At 40.0% G+C, this 21,123-nt stretch overlaps 1 protein-coding gene across 1 annotated transcript in view; it reads right to left on the reverse strand.

The window, feature by feature from the left end:
• The window catches only part of Kdm3 (Lysine demethylase 3), a 515,476-nt gene that overhangs the window by 306,038 nt on the left and 188,315 nt on the right, over positions 1–21,123 (reverse strand). Inside the window, exon 6 of the mRNA XM_071592514.1 lies at positions 20,626–20,738. Coding sequence (XP_071448615.1) covers positions 20,626–20,738 — 113 coding nt within the window. The remainder of the gene's footprint in view (positions 1–20,625; positions 20,739–21,123) is intronic.

A 21,123-nucleotide genomic window follows, 5' to 3' on the forward strand; every position in this document is an offset into this window, starting at 1 on the left:
TCGGCTTCCGAAACCCAGTGCTCGCTTTACTCCCTCATCTGCAACGCCGCCTTCTTCTGCATTTTATCCGCCAGCCAGTCGGAACTACTCACATGAAGCGCACACGACGCACTTAAGAAAAATTCTCGGGGAACACATGAGATAAAACTTCAGATAACAGAAAAACACAAAGATCGATGGCTGAATTTCAAAAACTAATACAGAACTTACCCGCTGCATAATAATAAAAGGTTAAAAGATTGAGAACACACGATTTTGATACCGATGACGATTCGAATGTTCATTTTCTTCTGTCTCGCCAAGGAATGGAAGTAACTTCACGTTGTTCATGTAGTTCACGCAATCGGTTCCACCTATAAAAGATTTGAAGAACGACTATGCTTAACGAGGCAGCTATGACTTATCGCATGAATATATTTTAACGTGCGTTTGATCGAGAGACTAAAATTTATACCGTCTGCTATCCACACACCAATATCAATTACACTCCTACTGCAGCTGCTAACGGAAGGGTTAGTAAAATGAAATGCTGTCGAACAAATATAAAGGAAAAAATAACATCCCACCTATTCTAGTTTAAGTGGGACGTTTCTATCTATACAATATATGAAATCACCGAGAAAAAATCTTAATTAGCGCTTCACGGAGCTTATATCGCTGCCAGATGCGAAAGAAGTAATCTTATGCGCGGAAGCAATCCTAGACATAGAGCACCTTTAACCATCATCCAATTAAAGACAAAATGAGAATGTAACACGATACTAAGTGACTCTCTCAGTCCCTTGGAGAAGTGCCGGCGTCTTATTCATCGATTGGAGGAGTAATTGACATAATCTTAGGATAATCCTTATTCTAGCTGTGACGACAGGATTACTTGAATCTTCTACCGAAGGTTCGGTGTGCGTTGTCGATTAGGGTTTTGACATAAGAGCGACAGATCAGTCCTAAAAATCAAATGAATTTTATTTATTTAGTTGTAAAAATACACATGACCCAAGATTTAAAAAATAAATGGCTAGGTATATCAATTATAAAAAATATAATATTAAGTGAAAGATCCAAGAGAGATGGAAGGAATATATCGAAGAACTGCATCGTAAAGAACTTAGACCAACAAAGTTAGGCATAGAAAAAGAAAATGACGTAGAGGACGATAGCTTAGGTCCAGGCATACTCGACGATGAGGTGGAAAGGGCATATAGGGATATGAAATCAAATAGGCCGTGGGGATCGAAAACATTCCTCCAGAACTATTAAAAGGTTCAGGAAAATGTGGGAGGAAGAGGCTATATAGACTGATTCGTAGTGTCTACGAGGAATAAATCTGGCCGGAAGACTTGGTGATATCAGTGTTAGCTCCTTGTCCGAAAAAGGTGAAGGCTGCATCATGTGAGGACTACAGAGAAATAAATTTAATTTCCCATGCAGCTAAAGTTGTTCTCAGTATCATCAAAAAAAGGATAGAGAGTAGGGAAAATTGACTACTTAGGGGATGATCAGTTTGGGTTTAGGAAGGGGAGAGGTAGGCGCGATGCCATTGCAGTAATGAGATTATTAATCAAGAGGAATATAAAAAACAAACCGGAAGTATTTGCCTGTTTTGTAGATTTCGGAAAAGCGTTTGGTGGAGTGAATTGGGGAAAACTAATGAGTATATTGAACAACATAGGAGTAGATTGGACAGACAGGAGACTATTCCGCAACCTATACATATCTCAGACTGCTCAGGTGCGAGTGGGGAACAGGGAGTCCGGATGGGCAGTTCCAGGAAGAGGTGTAAGGCAGGAATGCCCATTATCACCGTTGCTGCTCAACGTATATGTGGAGGAAATGATTAAAGAGGCATGAGAAGAACTGGAGGTAAGGATGAAAGTCGGCAGGGAATTCGTAAAATCAGTTAGGTTTGCTGAAGACCAAGGTTTAGTTTGTCAGTCAGCCAAGGGGTTGCAAGCATTGCTGACTAAATTGAAAATTCAGTACGATAGATACGGGATGAGAATCAATATAAATAAAACATACGATTCAATAATATCAGTCAATATAAATAATCCAAATCAATATATTACAAATATTCAACATTTAAAAGAATTCAAATCGATATAAATAAGTCATGAGATTTTCCAGAAAGAAAAAGGCTGAGGAAAACATTAAAATAGGAGGGCAAAAACTAGAGCAGGTAGAACAGTTTACGTATCTCGGTAGTGTTTTGGACCAACGCGGTCAAAGTAGTAGGGACGTAAGGAGAAGAATTGCGTTAGGCAAAGAGGCTTTCACAAGGAGGAGGGAGTTGATGACGGGGACGTTGAGTAAGGATGTTAAGAAAAGACTCGTAAAAACTTTAATTTGGAGCGTAGCTATGTACGGCGCGGAAACGTGGTCATTGAAGCAGGAGGATAGACGTAGATTGGAGGCTTTTGAAATGTGGGTGTGGAGAAGAATGGAGAAGGTGAAATGGACAGAGAAAAACACAAACGAGGAAATGCTTGGTATGGTGGACGAAGGGAGAGGTTTGTTGAGAGAAATCCTATGGAGGCAGAAGTGGATGAAGGGGGTATTGATCAGCAGTGGGATGTTGAAGACTGTAATAGAGGGGAGAATGTTAGGCAAACAAGGAAAGGGAAGGAACAGGATAGGGATGTTGGACGGGATGAAGGGAGGAAGAAAGTACTCAGAGATGAAGAGGGACCTAATGTAGAGTAGGATGCTGGATTTTGTTTTTGTTAGGGGTCACAAAATATTTATTTGGTAGCTGTGTCCATCCAAAAACCTACCTTAACCGGTAGATTACCTTATAATAATAATTAGTGAAAGATCTTTGCCTTATATTCTCGTGGAATAACTCGCGATGAAAATATTTCTTATTGTAACAAATATAAAAAAAGGATGGACTCGGTCATGTTTAAACGAAATTTAAAAAGAAACTATGTTATCTTTCCCAAACCATTATTCCATATTTTCCTAAGCACATTCTTTTTCATGGCTATAAAATAGCGTTTCTGAAAACTGACCTCTTCTTAACACATTTTCTCAGCTATACGGTTCAGTCAATTTCATATTTTTCAAATTCTGATTCGAATATCTTCTAATACACGAAAAATATTCAAAACTGAACCTAATAGTAAAGTTCACTAATTCCATGTAAAGACAACTAAAATAAAACGTTGATGAGCATGGACTGTCTACCATTCAGATACAATGACTTGATATTGCAGGGCACTCCTCCACACCTCCCATATTAAGGACAATAGGTGAAAACTTATATGCAGTACGATTATGAATTGCGTTTCACCATTTCGCGTTTTCGGATTACACCTTAGTTTAAAGTAAACCAATTTGATGCATACTTACGTAAATTTGTTATGATTGAAACATCTGCTTTTTATCCACCTGTACAGCTTTTTGCTATGCTTATCTTGTTACTTCAAAGTTTTACATGACAGTCATAACTCAACAAAACACATAAACATCATACCAAAGTCGTTGATTTAATAGAATTCAGCTTCGGTAACAACATAAGTAACCATTATTTGTTTGAAACGAACATGAAGTTTGTTGTTCCAATTCCTTGTCTGACCTGATTAACGAAACGGTGTTCTTGACGTGATTGTTCCAAAAATATATAAATCCCAATCTAATGGCAATTATAATGATTTAGAGCCAGTTTCAACCTCGGCTACTGTCTAATTAGTGTAGCGTCGTGATTTTTTCCGTGTAGCGTCGATTTTCTTTAAGAGAGTATTTATAATTTTGTGATTAAAACATTTTTAAACGTTATTTATCAAGGACCAACAAAAGAGTCAACCCTTACAACAAATCCTTAGGCACATTCCAAGCTGAGAAATACAAGGATACCTGTACGGACGATCTGAAATACTGCAATAAATGGGTTTTTTTGGGAGAAGTTTCAGAAATGAATGAAAATCGCAAGGAAATTAAGCGAATTTTTAGCACTCATAAGTGGGGGTCGTGAGGTAAAGCGGGAAAGGTGGGCGCAGTATGACGAAAGGGGTCAAGAACCAGCGTTTCCGAGTGACAACGACAGCAATGTAACTCGGTGGGAGGGAAGGAGAGGAGGGAAAGATATATGTCAATGCAAGTCAGGGCATTACTCACGCCCGTTAATTCCACATCCGTGCCCACGCCGCGTGCTGAGGTGGACGAGGCTCGGGGTGGCGGGAAGAGTCATCCCCGGGGCGCGCGATGGTAGTGGACGGGAGAGTGGGTGCGCGAATAACAATGAGTTATGGGTCGGAAGGCGATGAGACGCGGAGGAGGGGTAGAGAGAGAGAGGAGTGTTTGGGGGGGGCGCGCGGCGATCGTTTTCCCGGAGATATTCGGGGAGGGGTCGGACGGGCGGGCGGGGGAGTTAGGCGTCGGCCGATGAAAAATGGATCCCAGCCGGACGAATCTCTGGAGTTCGGGGCACAGGGGAGTAAGGGTGTGTATATGTGTGTGTGTGAGAGAGAGAGAGAGAGAGAGAGAAAGAGATGGTGTGAAAGCAATTCGGGGATGCCTGTCAAAGACGGAGCGCGGCGGGCTTTCTTTCTCGAGGCGTGTGCGTTGTAGTCAGCCGCCGCGAAGTTGATGCGAAGCTCTGTCATCGGCCCGCTTTTCATAGAAAGTAAACTTTTTCCCCACCCAAGGATCAACAAGGTGACCAATGGTTCGGCAGTAAACCGTTCCGTCGAAGAAAAGGTCTATTGGGCTGATGATTTTATGACTTGAAAGGAAATGTACCGTGTTTCCCTACCGAAAGCATCATCTGGACGTGTGTTTCCAGAATCGAGTCACTCTAGCAAGACTTAATACAGTGGCTATGCCGTTTCTTGTCAACGCCGTGTTCGGTTACTTGCTTCATTTTTTTCTTCCCAGCGGTAGAGAGATTGCTTATAATCATCACGATTAATACAGGCGCGTAATGTTATATTACTGATTAGGGGTCCATCACGTTTTTTTGTCTCGGACCATAGAGAGAAGCTACAAGGTGCTGTTGAACCAATGTAATTACATTCCCAAAGTTGCAAAGCCTGCGCTACATTATTAATCCATTAAAGTAGTGCCCTACTTTCACCGGGACCAGATTGAAAACTTCTGCGTGCCGGGTTTAGTCTGTCAGGCTGCCGACAGATGTTAGGAATTACACGCTGAACATACATATGCGATCTCCACATCCAAACGCCCTCGTGGTGCATCTTAAAATTTAATATACGTGGAATGGCTACTTCGTCTTCACCTTGCTCGGCAAAAACTACAGTATTTGAAGTCGAGAAAAGATACCTTTTCTGAATACCTTACCTTATTGCCTATCTTCATATGCTTTTTCCACATATATTTTCCAGATGATTCAAAGTAAATACATTTTCTTATCGCTACACTCATGAAAAAACATAGCAAAATAAACGTCATTCTCTCACCGCTGAAAACCCAAAGTGTGCAGATAAACTAACGTTTTCAACAGGACGATCAGGCAATTTACCGTTCAACATTTCCAGCAATAACACTTGAAAATATTTCTTAGCTTATGGTAGAATAACAAGTTATCATGTTTTATAAAATCATAGAATACATCAAATATTACATACATGGATACTACGAGATAAGAATAAGATGTACAAAGGGGGGAGGTAAAATTACCGCAAGGTACATCAATTGTTAAGTATGTATGTAACATGTGTTAAAGAATCAGTATCAGATAAACGTCCGTCGATGATTGAAAATCAGGGAAAATGAGTAAAATGGAGATATGGATACCAAATGAACTTAAATAATTCGGAAACTTTAATAAAACTGAAACTGAAGGCACTAAAAAAATGTCTTTAGGGGTGTCTAGCTTACTTAAAGTAACATGCAAAAGCATATGCATATCCGAATGTTCGATATTTCAATCAAGTTTTTGGCAACGGCAGCATCGATAAAAACACACACATGCGTTGACTCGTGAATCAGTAGATTTATATCGAGCTGAAAAACGTATCGACTCCACTTGGTAAGCAAAATCTGTATCTGTGCGTTACGTGAATCATTTATCCGCTATTCTCATTCACTAGGTTATATCTATTAAACAATTTATTTCGTTATTCAACCATCAAATACAAAACGTTGAGAGTTTACAGTCAAAGTTTTATCAAACTATTCCAATCAGGTAATGTGTCTATAAGAAAAGTTTTCGGTTTTGAAATAATTCTTATTTACTAGAAGGTATGATTTTCTTATTTTATTCTACTTGGCTTAGGCTAAATAATTAAAAACAAACATCTCAAAATATTATGAAGGGTTTGTTGGTAATTATTTTATTGACCCTGAAGTAATTCCTCGGATAGTAAATGAGCAAATCATTTGGACTCGAAAAAAATCTTTCCACCTTAGAAGAGTAGTTAGGTCCAGAAAGGAAAGTTCCGCGTATGATAAAGAGTAACTTATAATTCAAATAAACGTGAGTAATATAATATTTCAACCACTGAATTGTAAGTGTAATCATTGATCACTTTGCTTGAGAACTAACACCTACATTATTTTCATTACGAAACAATAACAACACGCACACACACACTCACATAAACACTCGCTTATTTCACACACTAAAATAATTTATCTCACAACCCTTTAATATGAAATTCCGTTAAATAATCGCCAAGGTTTATCTGGTATTGTGTTTTTCCTGGTTCGAAAGAAGAGGTGGAATTACTTGAGATCATTCGGTTGGCGATTAAAACGGCTGCTACTACCTGTATATCCAGGTGGCCATAATCGATAGCGGGCACGAATAGAAGAGGTAAAAAGACGACCTTCCATGGTGACCGGTTTTCACGAGAATATCACCAGCAATCGCCGCTAAGACAACTCAAAACCACCATTGATCCTCCTCGAACCTGGCCCTTGAGCCTCGATCACGGCCAAGAACCGCTGAAGAAGCATCTTCGGAAGCAGACAACTAAAGTGGATCCTTTAAGCGAGAGTTGAAAACTTTACTTTAATGAAATGAATATTTCATCCACGGGACACAACACGCTATTCTCTGATGGAGCCAAAAATGAGAGAAGCAAAAGGCCCTTCGATCGGTCGCCCCAAACCAACAAAACTAAATAGGGCAAAAAAATGCAAGGTTGGCAAAATAAAACCTTCCCTGACATGCAAATGAGATTTCCGGAAATTGAAATGAAAAGCTCTCAACGCCCGAACGGGAAAATAAAAAATAATATCATTATTTAGTCCGAGCGTCCGCGAAATTACGGGGAGTCGAGGGGAAACAAAAAAAATAGGACTCGCCTGGGAAATTAAATAGTTTGCACTCCATCCACCGTTTTTTCATCATAATTGGTGATATTTTCGGAAAATGAAACAATAACATGCTGAAGTTTACGCACGATTCAATTTTGTAGAACTATGTCAAGAGATACCATTTGCCCGCCTAGCACGTAGCGCAAAAATAAATAGCGAATATTTCGCTGCAGACGGAAATGTCCTCTTTAATTAATTTACCGTTCGCTCAAGAAATTCGTATGCACAAAACCACTTAATTAAGAAAACGACTGGCACCGTGCTCGAAAACAATACTTCAAGTAATTACGAAATGGTAACATTTGGAATACCCTAGCGGAAAACTTGTTATTTACTCGTATCGCTGGTACAGACAAATTGACTGTTTGCGGAACAAAATAATAATTACCCAGAGTAATTTCCTTTCAGTTGCCTTTTCAACTTAAAATGCTTTCCCAAATTCGAACACTCAGATTGCCCATAGTTCGTGGTTAAAGAAATTATATACTCATTACTCAATATATAAAAAGATACTTATATATATGCTGAAAACTTTGGACAGAGTTTTTCATATTACTCTTCCTACTTACACTGACGAAGGACACCTGCATTTTGACATAGATTTATTTAAATGCGCAAGAATACGTAATTTTGTAAATATTAATGTTTCAACGATAGTCCCTCCAACCCAAAATGCAGTTGGAAGGAAGACTTGGTAAAATATTTTCAACCAAACGCCTTTATGGTTCGCATTTGAATAAATAAAACAAAATCTAATGTAATTTTGTGAAAGCATTTACAATACATATATACTATGCTAAGAGATATATTAAATCTAGAGTGAAATAACTCATTCTAAATAATATTTATAAACAACATAACAAAGGGTTTATAGTCTTTCTTACATTTCTCTTTGGTAAAAATAAATTATATCTTTGCATTTAATAACCTAATTCCATTATGAAATTCACTTGCAAGAATATTAAAACGATATCAACGCAATGTGTATAAGATAAATCATTTGAAACAATGAACTTTTGATTAAATCGACATTTATTCGTCTGGAAACGTATAACCTACTTCAATAAAGCCGGCAAGCGCGCTGAGCCATTTGAAAGTTGCTCCCCATAAAAAAAATTACGCGGAGGACAAAGCAGAATAAAATTGGCGGTCTGGGTAAGGAAAATTAGCCCAGGGCCGATTTCCGGAATAAAGCCAAACAACTGAAGAGATAAATAGGCGCAGGAAAACCTCCTCCGACAAGGTTCACGGTAATCACTGCGAAAGTTATAAAGATGACGATCAATGTCATCAGTTGAATGGCACTGTTTTGCAATTCGAAATTTACGCAACACCCGTTCAAGTGGAAGGGGGAGTTTCTATTATTTATTCATCCAGTAATTAGAGTCCTAAATCTACTACATTTATTTGAAAGAAGAACTGAAAAGCATTTTTCGCCATATGACGTAATTAGAGAAATCTGCACGAATTCAATAAAATTGAAGGGAATAAATCATTAAAGATTGCGGACTTGAATTTTAAATTGTTTTAAACGAAGATTATCCACACTTAATTCATTAAAACCCTTAGCGAGAAAATCCTCTCCCAGGAAAGTAGATGCCGTAAAAAACTTAATAGCTTATGTTTCTTTTAGTAGTAAAAATAATATTAGGCAATAGTCTATCATTCCCATGTCTTAATTTCATATGAAATGAATGACCAGAAAGTATTGGGAAACAAACGTTTATATCAAACTGATTATAACATGTTTGCCTCAACATAACAAGACACAATATCTACCTAAACCTAATGACAATTTACTTATATACGAGGGTCATCCGGAAAGTAGTACCCGTTCGTGAAATAAAGACACAAAAGTAAATATTAACAAACATAAAAAATTTTATTTGAAAGAGGATACTTTAAACTACTTCTCAACATAATCTCCAAGCAAATTAAGGCATTTGTCATAACGTGTGACAAGTTTCTGTATTCCTGCTGCATAGTCCTTCGCCGCCAGCTCATTGAGATACGCGAGGGACCCATCTTGCACAAATTTTTGCATAATGCAGATGGTGTTTAACAATTTCATGAACAATTGTTCGAGAAACATTGGGAAAATGCTCGCAGATGTCATCAATTGTGACGCGCCGATCGTTCCTCACGAATTCGTCAACTGAGCTCACCAGTTGGTCTGTAATGACAGACGGTCTCCCCGAACGCTCATCGTCGTGTGTGTTCCCCCTCCCCATGTTGAAGTTGCGACACCACCGCCGAACAGACGACTCGTCCATTACATTGTCTCCATACACCTCCTTTAATTGGCGATGAATATCACATGGGCGAACGTTTCTTGCATTGAGGAATTTAATCACTGCCCTCACTTCACAACTGGCGGCGTTCTCAATTTTTTTAAACATTGTAAACAATCACAGAAACAACACAGGCAATGCTAGCGTCACGCAACTTGGCTCAGAGAAGGCAGACAAGCCACTGAAGCTATCTGACCTCGTCCAGCGGCTACTCGCGTCGTCAGCACTTCATGCGGCACGAACGGGTACTACTTTCCGGATGACCCTCGTACATTTGCTCCAAAATTATAAAAAGGTGACACCGGAAGCATGAAACAAATTCTAAAAGAAGAGAATTCAAAAAGAAGAGTAAAAAAGTTAAAAATTCGCAAAAACAATGTGACTATTGCGCAATCTAAACATCAACGTCGATTTATTACTTTTAAACGGTACGAAAAAGACTGGCACTCCATTCAGGTAGCACGGAAGTGACAAGTGAGCAAATGGGGTAAAATAGAAGGAAAATTAAAGAAAGGAATAAGACATGGATGAATATTTGTGCCCGTAACAGTCCATGCTTTAACCCAGAAAGGAGTCGAGGAGAAAAAGGAAAGCATAAAAGGCGATGTAAGATTAAATGATGAAAAGATAAGCGCATGCTGCACCAAAGAAATATTCTTGTAAAGACAAAAAAAAATGATGATAGTAACTGGTATGAGAAGGGAATGGTAATACATGACGTCAAAGTTAAAATGTAAACTAACAAAAAAAAAAGTATGCAGTCAAAAAAAAGCAGGCAGGTTTCAAGTAAATTTAAGGCGGGGCGCATTTGAAAGAAAGGAAGGTTTTTCTTATTGAGACCACTGGATTACTGACGATGGTACAAGCAAGATTGAAGCAGTAAACAAAACATTCTATGCAAAGGAACATTTCTATTAAGAATATCAACTACCAAAAAGATATGACACTTACCTTAAACGTTCCGATTCGGTTTCGGAAGGAAACGGTCATCAAAAATCTGTGCGTCGTGTTTAAGTTTGTTTAAGGGAATGAGACGTGGGAAAAATAGTAATGAAGAAAAGACGATTATAAACACGGTAAACGTGATGTTTCCAGGGAATGACGAAAACAAAAATGAAACAACGATTGCCACAGGATGGGGTCCTTCGAGTTGACTGAATTGACTATCTCGTAAATGTTACTATAATATTACCTTTCACCTTATGTGTACTTATTTCACCACACAAACATTTGATTATGTTTTCCACCTTCAATTTCGGTTTTAAGCGCAAATCTCATGTACTGTAACTACAAAAACCGAATACATTTCTAACTTTCTAACACATAGGCATCTTATACTCGAGAGTGTATACTCGGGATGGCGTGCCTAGGGCCCTCGAGCTCGTGCCAATATTTAATACAGCTTGGTCAAAGGAGAATTTAAAATAGCACCTTTGACAGGCTGGCAGGATGTCACCTCCAATTATCTCTCGGAATTAACCTTTTTCCTTCACTTGGAAGCGCTCAACCAGTCGGCCGCCGAAACCCACTGTCCTGTGCACCTCAATTGCTGCGTGACGGAAATATGCGAGGACGGAAGGGACTCGAAAAATGTTAAATTTTGGGGAGACTTGTCGTTGACATCTTCCTCATGGAATGGCAAAGCACCGACCGCCAGTTCACCACATTCACATGACCCTCGAGGAGAACGGGCTAGCGCAACATATCCACTTCAATATTCTTTAGCCGTCCTGTTTTCATATAATTTCACGCTCCAATTCGCGCAGTGCGCTGGCAACTACACGCACGTCCACGAGGATATGATAAGTGTGTATAAAGTCGTACCAATGGTTACCAATCAAACGTGGCCAGGCAATTTATTCCCGCATGCTATGACTCGGCAATACCGCGTAAAGACAACAGGTTCTAGAAAATAATACCTCCTCACGTCAGTAGAGGCAATCATGGCCTCAAACATTCGACAAGAATTTCGATAAGTCGGCATATGGAAATCAAAAGAACAAAAACTTCGTGTTCAGGTATAATATTTTGGAAGTAGACCGATTTCGGCTGTGGACAGTGTACAGCTTTGTTGCTTTTCAACATAATTCAATAAGATTAAACTTGTACAGTTTATATAAACGAAGTTTCTTTCCATCAATCGCAGAAACGGTTCTCTTAAGTTTTATCCTGATCCTGCGATTTTACAACTTTGAGCCCTACGGGCTACAATCAGGAAGCTTTAAGACGGGAAAAGAATTACAAGGCTAAACTTTCCGCGGACCTTTAACCGACGCCGGAGGCTGCGAGTGTTTCGCGCGGCCAACTTAAAGTGATCAACGCTGATAATTAGTTTCGAACCGTTTCCATTTTGGGAATCACTCGAGGCACGACTGCATGACATGGGTGCTCGTACAGCACTGCAATGCGCACACAAATAAGCGACTTTGTTCCTACTTCTCGAGGCGTGTTTGCGGGGAAATGAGGTCGAAGCATTTATTTCCAGGGAGACCTGAATCCAAATTGGGACTAGACGCACGGATGATAATCAGTTGAGCATTCCGATTCTCGAAAAATGGAGAAATGTTGATGATACACTGACTAAATTTAAACAGATTACACAATGTCAGAAAATTCAAACGACAGCTTCGAAAAGAAACCGAAAGAAGCAAGCGCCATGGAATTATTTTGACTGAGGCAAATATATCATGCTCAAATAATTCCACATTTAGACTGCAGTCTCTTTTATCCTAAACAAAAATCCACTCAAATGGTAGTAAAGGTTATTTCACAAGAAAAAATAACTGAGCGCTGGTATTAGGGATCACATAGCGGAGTCATTTTATCAAAATAATTAATGGTCTATAATTCGTCCGCGAATAGAAGATAATTACTAGAAATGTTCTAGAAATAAAGTCTTACGTCCTAGATTGGAAATTAATTGGTACAACGGAAATGTTTCATCAATTATCTTTCAAGGAAAATTTAAATTTAAATATAATATTCTCTTCTAGGTCCTTTTCCACCTTAAGAACGAACTGCTATTATATTTTAAGTTCTACACGTACTTCAGCTGCTACTCTGCATACATAGGGCCCACGCCGGCGTGCTTAGTTTACAATCGCTTTATAGTTTTTCTGTGATATTGCTGAGTGAGGAACAGCGATATTGCAGAATTTCTCTAATTGGGAATCAACAAAAAATACCGGTCAAATCCAATAAAAAGATCCGTTCATAATTTCGCGAGCATCAACTCAATGAAGCCATGACCCCTCATCTGTTTAACTTTCAGAGATATCAAAATCTTATTTTATAACTTACAAAACCACGGCAATCTCATTGTTTCCGTAATTAGCAATCCACGCGAATAATGCAACATTTATTCTGCGCATGCACCAAGTCCCTCGTAATTTCCTTCTCTTCATTTATGAAAATGTATGTGCAAGTCGCTCCTTAAACTTCAGATGAATATTTCATGAATTGAGTAAATGGACACGATATAAAAATAAATGAGCAGAGCATTTTATCAAGCATTCTTAATTGCTTTCTTCCGGCAATTAATGGGTTCCTATTCACGCAATCTATATATTTAGGAAATAAGCAAAAAATGTTAGCCATTACTTCTGCAGAGGAAGCCGATGCAAAACAAGTTTGGCGACAACAATGCAGGGTAGCAATCCAGGAGACGTTTTGGGGATCGCCACGGGGGATAACCTCACCTGTCTCCACACTAGGTGATGTGTTACTCCGGGAGTTTCGATTGACTCCCAAGAGGTGCTACGCTTGGGGCTTTGGCAATTGCCGCGAATTTCAAGGAAGGAGAAGATGCGGCGAGGAATAATTTAGAATGGCGTCGGAGAAAAATCCCCTTTCCGCGGGAATTCCATTGTTCGCGTACGTCTCAACGCGAGCCCGAACACATAATTCACCAATTCACCCTAGAGCTTAAGACCCCTTTAGCCTCGCCAATTTGTGCCAAACTATGTCCTCGTGACCAATGATAGTGCTCCTTCAAAGAATTGTTAAGTGTCATCTACATCTACGAGGGTCTTCCGGAAAGTAGTACCCGTTCGTGAAATAAAGACACAAAAGTAAATATTAACAAACATAAAAAATTTTATTTGAAAGAGGATACTTTAAACTACTTCTCAACATAATCTCCAAGCAAATTAAGGCATTTGTCATAACGTGTGACAAGTTTCTGTATTCCTGCTGCATAGTCCTTCGCCGCCAGCTCATTGAGATACGCGAGGGACCCATCTTGCACAAATTTTTGCATAATGCAGATGGTGTTTAACAATTTCATGAACAATTGTTCGAGAAACATTGGGAAAATGCTCACAGATGTCATCAATTGTGACGCGCCGATCGTTCCTCACGAATTCGTCAACTGAGCTCACCAGTTGGTCTGTAATGACAGACGGTCTCCCCGAACGCTCATCGTCGTGTGTGTTCCCCCTCCCCATGTTGAAGTTGCGACACCACCGCCGAACAGACGACTCGTCCATTACATTGTCTCCATACACCTCCTTTAATTGGCGATGAATATCACATGGGCGAACGTTTCTTGCATTGAGGAATTTAATCACTGCCCTCACTTCACAACTGGCGGCGTTCTCAATTTTTTTAAACATTGTAAACAATCACAGAAACAACACAGGCAATGCTAGCGTCACGCAACTTGGCTCAGAGAAGGCAGACAAGCCACTGAAGCTATCTGACCTCGTCCAGCGGCTACTCGCGTCGTCAGCACTTCATGCGGCACGAACGGGTACTACTTTCCGGATGACCCTCGTACATAATACCCCGCAAGCCGCCGCAAGGACGTGAGGCGGGGGTGTGTTAGGTCACCAACCGTAAAAAGGAACAATACCACATGCAAAACAACAACGTGGAAAATTACACCCACAGTAGCGCACACTCTCATGCAAAAATCCCTTCATCCAACACTCATGCAAACACATATACCGCAAACCAACAAAAAACTGCACCCCAGGATGCAGCACGAAAGCCATCCTACAACTCGCAAGCCAGGACACAACAAGCAAGAATGTGAAACATCACTACCACATGAACATACACCACAAAACACTCTACTCCCCGAAGAGACTGCAAAAGGCAGGGAATGCGACCCAACGTTGCAGATAGCAGGAATTTCCCCCCGTGGAGAGGGACGAGGGATTGAAAGGGAGACTTAAAAACAGATGAACAGAACATGAATGAGGTCATTCGGAAAGAATGGGTTATTATAAAAAAACACATAAGAAGTGGAAGCGAAGTGTAGTGTTATTTGGATAAATTCATCCATTTCCACACCATTTTCTTTATTCGTGGAGCTGTATGCTCCAAGAACATTGACGATAAATACCATGATTTTGATTTTATCAGCCGCTGCCCTGAACAGTGCCGTAGGGCTCGATTAGTTCGTGCCGCTGAAGTAAGATTTTGAGTCATTGCGTTTAGTATCGTACTTGATCATTTTTTGGATGCAATTTTATCTCGAATGATAATGACATGAAGGATTTTATACCTGTCGTTTATCATAACTTGATCTAGATGTTCGTTCATCTATAACATCTCTCAAGATACTGCAATTCGTCCGCATCTCGAATTCCTCGATTTTCTTCCACACTCCTAGTTGATAACACCGAATAATTCAAGTGACACAATTTTCCGGAGTGGGGGCCGGCTCTACTTCGCGAGCTATCTCAATTAACGTACAACCAGAGACGTATCTAAAAACTTTGCAATTAGGGAGGGGAATGCAACAGTAATTTATTCACATTATTGGGGAATATTTTTATCCGAATACTCTTCTATGCATGGCCTACGTGCATGAATCCGTCGGATCATTATTTGGTTCCACCAGGGACACTCGAAGGTTTTTCCTCAACGGTCTGATTAAATTTTCCAAAAATAAAATTTGCTTGAATTGCGTCACGTTGGCTTTATACATACAAGTACGAAAGTAAGCAGAGACTAGAATTTTGAAATTCAAAATTGATCAGATCGTATACATCCGCCCAGCGAACAGTCTCCACGGAATTCTGCCGGGAGAGCGCTAAGGCTAACGTGCGGTACTTGCAGTGCATCCCGCGGAATGTGTGCACAGCGGTCCACTGCTGGGTCGATAATTTGGGAACCCTCCCGGTCCCCCGTTTCCTGGAACGAGCTGTGAGGGAAGGGCGGACCCTAGGGATTTTCTACTGCAACCGACTCTCCGTGACGTAAAATTAAAAACGGATAACTGTGCCCACAGCAGAGGCAAACAAATATCGCCCCTGTTTTGTTCGACGAACAGTAAACAACATCCCCCGCCAAACACCCCTGTATTATATCCCAGGGCCGCGGGTGCAGGTGGAAGTAGCGGCGGGCATTTCTCGTGAATCGTGCTAGGGTGCTGGATGCGATCGATTCATGTGTGGATGCCATCGCCGTGCCTAATGAAGGTGATGTACGCCGTCTCCGTCCATATCTGCAACATACAATATCACCAATGCGTACACGCAGCGGCTGAGTCGGGGGCGGAGCGGTCAAGTTTTTTTTTCACGGGGGCATGCGAATACATTAATTATCGAGTAGGTTTACTCAACTAACAGGGAAAAGCCGCCGAGGAATTTTACGAAGCCTGCGGTTTCCGAGGAAAATTTGTTTGGACGCTTGAGCGGCATGAGGAGGGGAAACGCCCTTTCACCCCTACCCTGCGCCCTCTCCTCTACCTCCGACTAACCCTACATTGGGCAGAGAAACCTTGATTCATTGGAAGGCCAAATGTCACGCACTGGGGACCTCTTCAGGCCGCATGTGTGATGCACCCCACACACGTCGTATTTATCAAAGTGACAGAAAGCTGATATTATACCTCTTTAACTAAACGAGAAAATATTTAATTAATTAGCAAAAAAACGTACGAGACAAAAAAAATGGATTTTCATTTTTTCTGTTAGAGAGCAAATTTTGAGCTAAATGCTGGCAGTAATATCACAAAAGACAGGTTTCCTCACCGCCGCGTCGCCCAATACAATCAACGACAAAAACACGCCACACGATAGTTTCGGGACCTCAGGTGGGCAAGGAAATTCATAAAATTTAATTCCCAGGCATAAATGTCGTGACAAAAAGAGAATGGTTTGAGGTACCACGGCTTGATTAATTAATTAAGCATAAAAAAAACTCCAAAAGCAGTGAACTTGAGGAGAGCGTGAAGAGATAAATTGTTGAGGGTTAACGTTTTACACTTTAAATTCACAATCCAGTTTACATTCAAGGACTCCATCGTTGCAATTGACTATTCAGTCTGTATTTCTGGATAGAGCCAAAGTCAAGAGTTAAGACTAAAGTAAGAAAGTCGTCCCAATATTAAAATAGTACTCTTTATCCCGACGTAGAAACATGAGAAACAAACCTTAAAAAACACATACAGGCTAACTCATTTCTTACTAGCACGGGTAGTATGAGATCCCGGCTACTTCGATCTCTAACAGGAGTGGGAGATGTTGCGATTATTAAACAAAAGAATGAACCCGATTGAGTCAGGAGCAAGGCAGTATTATTTATCACATCGCCAAAGACACTTTTTATGATAGATGAGCTCTATCTCGGGGTCAAACACAGAGGAGATGGTTGGAAATTTTGCAATTTATGGGCAGCATATCTCCGGTTAAAACGATCGCTGTGAAAAGGACGGGTAAAAAATGTGTAATTATTAATTCCGACCAAATACTAAGATCTAGAAGTGTATTGCGCCAGGATGTACGACCTTTCTCCCTCCCTGGGTGGTCCTACTTTTCCCACTTTTCCTTCCGCATTAACGGCACTTGTTATTTCTTGTCATTTTAAAGATACATACACTTGTGAATATATTTGGTCTATACTCGAAGTTATCGCGGAACGGCACTAGTTGTAGTTATCAGGGGAGGCGATCTCGATAGCTAAGGTCATTTCCGCCATTACGGATATGTGTGGGTAATTTGGTAGGAGCAGGATGTTTAGAAGATGGAATGAGGGTGGATAGAAACCCGGCGTCGGTATTAACTTACTCTTAGGAAAAATCCTAATCCCGAGATTCGGCATGGCCCTCAGAGTAGGAAGCCAGGAACAGAATTCATAATGCATGTTAATACGCATTGTTTATCGCGCTCCTAAATAGACATATTAGTGAGCGAGTATGATTATGTGATACAGCGAGAAAAGCAGTGGGTGAAAGTATTAATTAATAAAAGTATGGTAAAATAAAAGGTGGATAAAAGTAAACGGCAATTACGATCAATAATCTTCGGTCCCTTGCATCTCATAATAAGAGAGTTTGAATGTAGATGGATTTCAAATACTACGCCCCCCTCTTTAAGTGCCTTCCTCTCTCTACAGCTCTTATGGCGCGTACTATGTAAACGAACGACTCCATCCTGGGGCGGCAGCTTCACATTGCCCCGGGTTCGTAACATATGCAGGTGAAATCATTAGGATGGAAACACTGGATTTTGATCCCAGGTGCGAAAGACCAAGAATGCGTCGTAACAAAAATCTCCTCGAATAATAATAATCTTGCCTCTGGAGTTCTTTTTTACTTAATTAACTCCAGACACGTCCCTCTCGCCGATGCTGGATACAGATACAACACATCACGTCGTCGCGCTTCTTATCGTGGCTCGAATGCCAATCCTTTCCCGATGGGTATATTTATATTTACGACCATGGTTCAGTTTGTTACCCCCCTCACGACTGGGATCTTGTGGAGCATTCGGCATACACCAGGGCGGAGGCACACAGAGGAGGCACACAGAGCAGGCACACCCATGCGATCGGCAACAGGCGAAATTACATTTCAAATGTCGCCAGGCGCGTTACGCATCACGGCTTTAGATTTCCGAAGCAAGTCCTACATTCGAGACCAGAGTTTCTCAATATATCACCGGCTCAGCGGAAGGGATGCTGTAATACCGAAGAGATCGTAAATGCACGATTTTAGTCTCGCAAAAAGCGCGTCGTTACAGCAGGTTGTGATTTATGAGCAGAAACTTTCGTCCGGGAAGGGGTTGCGGCCTCTCTTTACGTACACTTCCATGCAGTTCCAAACTGGTCCTCGGTGTACAGGTGCTGATATTTTCATAATCCCTATGATATCGTGCCCTGGTGGCGTCATGGAAAAAATCCGGGCTAAGACTAACAGTTGGGGAAGTGCTTAAAATGAACAAGTTCAACGTTGGCGATTCGACCCATCACTAAATTAATCGGAGCACATTTTCTTATGAAGAGGCAAACGAAAAGGATCGAGTAACAGAAAACATGATATGTCTATTTTTTTCAGACGTTTCTTGAGTAATTACGAAATTAAATCTCTGAAGAGCAATGAATGAACTTGATGAAAATGTACATAGTAATATTGAAAATAAAACCTAATTAATTTTTAACGTAACGCGGGATGCCTTCTGCCGCCTTGTTTCCATTGCTAAATTTATTTTGTTGCGGCAATAGCTAATTTAAATCTACATTCCAGTCATCTATTTTTAAATCTCTTGTCCCCACTAAAATCACCGTACAGCCATGGTAATGCGAGAGTTTTATTGCGAAGTAGGAACTGTTATTATCCATGGACTTTCATTAAAAGCCATAAAAATGTCTACGAACAAGATATTACCCTGAATTTTGGATCCATGTGCGTCTACGTAATTGCATACTTGGTGGATTCTTATTTATGTCTCATGCGATGTTTCTTATTTGTACTAAAATTAACGATAACAACAACTTCTAATTTTGTGTACGAATCATCGTTGCTACACTTGCCTGTTACATTAACGTTTTTATAAAGGGCTGTATAATTTCCCAACCATAACCTTAGAACCTCATTTGATTTATTTCACCAGGCACGAATTTACCTAACGTCAGTAAAATATTAATAAAATATGCATTTAACTAAACAATATGGAGCAAATATGATGAAATTCGCGCTGGACGAGTACATTCCTATCAAAAGTAACCTTAAAGTTGATTACTGTAGTAGTTTTTACGCAGTTTACATACAGCCAAACAATAATGTTAATTAGAGTAAGTTTTCACTTTTGGAATGATACATCTTTCACTAAAATTACACCAACATATTAAACTAACTTCGAATGAATTTCTAAAGCACTCAATAAGAACTGCAGATGGAATGAGTATAAGCATTCAGATGGGGTGACAGATGTGTATTTGTAAGCTTCAGAATACGGAATCTAATTATTAAGTTGGGCAATATAAGCATACGTGACTGGTAAAACACGAAGAGGTTAATACAAAATTCACTACCAAGCAGGCATCTTATATCACAGTTTAATCAACAGAGCTATATCACAGCCCCATAACCCACTGATGTAGTAACCTGAAAATGACATCACAACCCTAAATTTTACCAGGGTGGTGTCGCGTCTTTGTGATCGAATGGCTCCATTAAATAAACTATGTTTTATATTTGAAGCAACGGCAATAATTCCCAGAATCCATCCATCCCAGCTCCACCCAAGCTATGTGATTTTTCGGGTACCAGATCTTCCTGGGAAAACATAACCGGCACAGGGAAAGGAACTGGCCCCCCTACACTGATGGGTGAATTTCACACGCCGTCAGGTTGAGTACTGTGTTTATATTTTATGGTTTTATACACGTATATATACATATATATTTACTAAAATTCACGAAAGAGGATATAAAGCATAAGCAATGAGAGTAGTTAACAATTATCGTGAGAAGCTGTAGGCACATGACAAATCAAATTTATGAGATATTTCGTAGAAATATCCCAGCTTGAAATATAAGGTGTTTGCAGACGATTGCATCTGGCTAATCTACTGTTTCAATACCTGAAAACTTAAGTACACTAGTAAAGTACACATTTTCGTCGTGGTAGTTTTAATTACCAGAATTCCAAACCATCAACGAATTCTTCAAGCACAAATCAACATTTTAAAAGCAAATCCTCGTTTCGGGGTATAGAGAACTAAGTTTGAAATTGTAGGAAAAAAACAGGCGTAGTAGGGTGTGTAAATATATGCTGAGTATTAGAAAATATAACTCTTGGTCAAGACAGTAAAATGGTACTTACCGTGGCAGTGGACAGGTGACCGCTACTGCTGAGGCTGCTGTTAATCGTTGTGGCTGACCGAGACCTTCGTGACGTTATCCCGGCATTTTCTCCCCGCATTATGGACTCCACGACTGCTCCATGCAACGCAAAACAACAAATCAACCCTCAAGGCGAATCTACAAAATGGCGATTATTTCTAAACAATTATTACTAATTTTCTGTTTCACACGAAATTTACGTTGTCCAATTGAGACATAGAGTTCCATAAAATTACAGATATACTCTATAATACCATCTTAAACAAGACCAGCCGCTAATATAAAGAATCATCTTTTTCACTATACTACTTTTCTCCATGAAATCACGAGCACATCATGCAAGAACAATTTTGCCGCGGAAACTTGAAACGTACAATATAGCGCAAAGAACTGTGTTAGCCGTTACTTGGTGTAATATTTCCATCTTAAAGATAAAATGATGCACAGTAATTCCACAATTAATATTTGTCGTAAACGA

Source organism: Hetaerina americana, unplaced genomic scaffold, assembly GCF_022747635.1.
Source record: "Hetaerina americana unplaced genomic scaffold, ioHetAmer1.1.p SCAF_5, whole genome shotgun sequence".
Lineage (NCBI taxonomy): Eukaryota > Metazoa > Arthropoda > Insecta > Odonata > Calopterygidae > Hetaerina > Hetaerina americana.